Below are 3,588 nucleotides of genomic sequence, written 5' to 3' on the forward strand. Positions count from 1 at the left end.
CGAGGGCCGGCGAGCCCCCTGCTCAGCTTGTCCCGGCAAGCTGCCCCCACCACAGAACAGCACCCACCATCTCCCAAACACCCCGGAAGGTACCGAGGTAACGTCGTCAGTGAAGAGTCGCCTAAATGAGGTGGAGCCACGCTGAACTGCTGGGCAGGGAGCGCTGAAGGAAGTTAAGGTGATGTCCACCTGCTTTCCATGCTAAGCAACTGCGGAACTGCACAACGCCAGACCCAGAAGAGGGGTGCAGCGAGCAGAAAGATGATCACTAATTACTGTCACGTCTCTCAACAGCTCCCCCAGCAGCGCGGGAGCTGCAGTGAATGCCACTGGAGCTGGTTCTCTTCTCTAAGACATCCCCCATCCCCTCTTTGTTTTCAGCTGCAGCCTCTGAGAGGTACCAGAAACCCCCCACCCCGAGCCTGCTGCGTCAGATGAGGGGGATTTCAGTTCTGCCCTTCCCCACGCTGGGTCCGGTACAACCCGGATCTCGACTTGGACATAAGTCAATTGAGCTGGTTGTCCAACTCGCACATTCCAAGCCTCCAGCTTCACCAACGCTCACGCTGGAACAGTTGCCTCAAGCGTGACACAGCTCCGTGCTGGTGGTTAATTACATGTTTAGCAGCAAGAGAAGAAGAACAGAACTGAGCAAATACTCCCAGGGCTGGTTCAAACCCTAAATATCACGATTTGTGAAAAACAGCAAGAGTTTAAAGATATTGATTAGTTAAAGTGCCATTTTGGCTTGCAAAACCAGGACCTCAACATACCATCCGCTGAGGCAGACGTTTAGGAGCTAAAAGGGCCATTTCTCAAACCAGAGTGATCTCGTTTTATGGGACCACAGGAGTCCATGTTCCCAGACACCTGCTGACACTCGCATGTGTTTAGCCCCGAAGCTGCTTTTACACGGTGCTGCTGCCTCGCTGGCCTGACACAGGCACACAGCACTTATTTCCTGGGCTGGTGCGGGTGGCAGAGTCCCAGTTTACCCACCTCAGACACGCAGTCTCAGCCCCAGTGCCACTACTTGTGCAGCCCAGGTATATTACGCCACCGTTCTCGGCTCCTGGGAGCAGAGACCCCCCCGAGGCAGAGGAAGGACCCTTTAGGGAGCAGGTGACGACAGCAGCCGCTACTCACAGAAGTAGGGGTGTTCCATGGCTTCTCTCGCTGTGAGTCGCGACTGGTGATCGTATCGCAACAGCTTGTCTAGGAAATCCAGAGCTTCTGGGCTCACCAGGTGCTGGTTCTCGCTGTGAACAAAGCGCTCCCATCGCTTACGGGAGTGTCTGCGGGAGAAAAGATCCAAGTCAGGCCAGGCAGGGCACGGTCATGCCGAAACGTGCTTTAAATAAAGATTGAGAACTGGGACCTTTGTGAACTCCTGTTCAGAACGGATTTACGGGCCTAAAACTCCAGCTTCTGCCCTGCTCTTATGCCACCAGCGTTAGTTCCTTCTCGTTTTGGTACGTGTCAGACAAAGTAACTCCATGAGGGAAAAAAATATGTAAATGCTGCCTTGAGTAGCACCCGATTTTCTGCACCATAATTCTGAGAAACACCTTTTTGGTTTTTTTTCCCCTCAGAATACTGGAGAGAGCATCTGCCCTTTGTGCTTTATGTTCTGGCAGTTCATTTATTGCCTTGATGACATTTTAAAACCTTTCCTCAAGTCCATTTGCAGATAAAGGACCATGAGAAGCATCAACAGAAGGGACCAAAGGCACAAAGTGACAGTTCTCAAGAATCTTGGCTCAGATTTCACCCCTAAGTATAAGTTTTTGTTAACTTCAGGGTCCATTGATAAAGAGGTAACTGTCAGGGTCTACCAAAACAAGTAACAAGCGATGGGACCCTCCAGTTGTTCCAGGGGAGGTTGAGGTTGGCCCTGAGGAGCCATTTCTGTCCTGTTGGGGTTGTCCCAGTGTGTCGCAGGCTGCCCAGGGCAGTGGTGGAGTCCCCATCCCTGGAGGGGTTTCCCAGCCGTGTGGAGGTGCTGCTGAGGGACAGGGGGCAGTGGGGACCTGGCAGTGCTGGGGGGACGGGGGGACTCAATGGGTTTAAAGGGCTTTTCCAACCTGTACTATGATTTGATGATTCTAAGAGCTTATGAGCTACTGAGGACTTTGGCTCACCTGCCCAAGATGTCATTGAAACGCGGGTCCAGCTCGATGTTGTATTTGTCGATGTAGTCATACAGATCTTCTGTCCCCAGCACCTTGGCTATCCTCACCAGCTGGGAGCAAGCAGACAAACAGGTCACTGCTGGGAGGGTATGACATTGCCAGAGCCAGCACAAAGATACAGAGCACATTCCCTTGGGAGCCTGAACTTGATCTCAGTGGTCTGAACCAGCAGCCACAGGGTCACCCCACGGCTCTGACTTCCCTGGCCACATACAGCCAGAGGCATCAGGAACAAGACTCCGCTCAGTTGGAGATACTCTAATGTCACCAGAACTCAAGACCCTGCAGCACTAACTCCCTCTGCAGCAAGAAAATACTCAGAGCCAATGAGGGAAGGTAAAACTAACTGGTCGAGAAAGCAGAAACTCTGTAACTTGCATGTGAAGGGTGAAGCGTCGCCCCGGAGGGCTCCAGCGTGAAGGTTTGGGAACAGAGGAAAGGAACGTGGCTTCAAAGTTAGCAAACAGGCTGTTACAGAAACACTTAAATTGTTTGGATCCCTCAACAGAAGTGTAAGCAGGAAACCTTCTCTGTGCCGAGCGAACAGGGACTGTACCCAAGCAGCTCTCACCTGATCGTAGTTGTCATGGCCATGGAAAAACGGCTCCTTTCGGAATATCATACTGGCCAACATGCAGCCCAGGCTCCACATGTCCAGGCTGTAATCGTACATCTGTGCAAAGCCAGAAGGACAATTCCATTGCTGATGAATTAAGCAGAACAGACTCCCAACACTAATAGCATCCTCCCCCCGCCCTCCAGTGGTACAAACGTGGCCACATTACGCTGGGAACAGACTGAAATACCCTCATCACCAGAGCACTGCTCTGCTCGGTGTTCCAGTTACACAAACTGGGATACAGCCATGAGCAGAACAGTAGCTATGCTATCCCTACCCTTGTCTGTGACGACACTACAGACCAGGGCCTTTTTGTGTTTTCACTGCACACTTCAGCGCCGTGACCACTGCAGTGGCCTCCACAAGGCCCACGGGCAGGTGAGGGAATGCCTGCATCCAGAATCAGCACGATCTGAAAGGCACCAGTAACGCTATTTCCAGCCCATGGCACTTCCATAACCAAACTGCCCTCAGACACGGGACGTTTTTACAGCTTGATTTACAAATGCAGCGCTGGCTATCCTCACAGGGCTTTGTTTCATTCCTGTACCTGCTGCAAACATGGCCTTGCTAAAAGCTTCCTCCACGTTTGTGTTCCAAGATCTCTGACAAGAGTTCTGTAGCTCTTCCTCAGCTCCTGACACTACTCATTAGTTTCTTTAATTTAGGGGCTTTACAGCCACTGCTTTCTGCGACGCATTTTAGAATGGATTGTCTTTAGCTTCAGGTCTCTGGATATCTGAACTCGGGGTTTGCGACCTTGAAACGGCACAGACT

General features: G+C 51.8%; 1 protein-coding gene across 1 annotated transcript in view; it reads right to left on the minus strand.

Annotated features, from left to right (window-relative positions):
• LOC104496442 (casein kinase II subunit alpha) overlaps positions 1–3,588 on the minus strand; it is a 9,386-nt gene that overhangs the window by 874 nt on the left and 4,924 nt on the right. The window contains exons 8-10 of the mRNA XM_010139559.1: positions 2,764–2,865; positions 2,142–2,242; positions 1,147–1,295 (exon numbers count right to left, since the gene is read on the minus strand). Of these exons, the coding sequence (XP_010137861.1) occupies positions 1,147–1,295; positions 2,142–2,242; positions 2,764–2,865 (352 nt within the window). The remainder of the gene's footprint in view (positions 1–1,146; positions 1,296–2,141; positions 2,243–2,763; positions 2,866–3,588) is intronic.

This window comes from Buceros rhinoceros, unplaced genomic scaffold (genome assembly GCF_000710305.1).
Source record: "Buceros rhinoceros silvestris isolate BGI_N320 unplaced genomic scaffold, ASM71030v1 scaffold40987, whole genome shotgun sequence".
NCBI classification, from domain to species: domain Eukaryota; kingdom Metazoa; phylum Chordata; class Aves; order Bucerotiformes; family Bucerotidae; genus Buceros; species Buceros rhinoceros.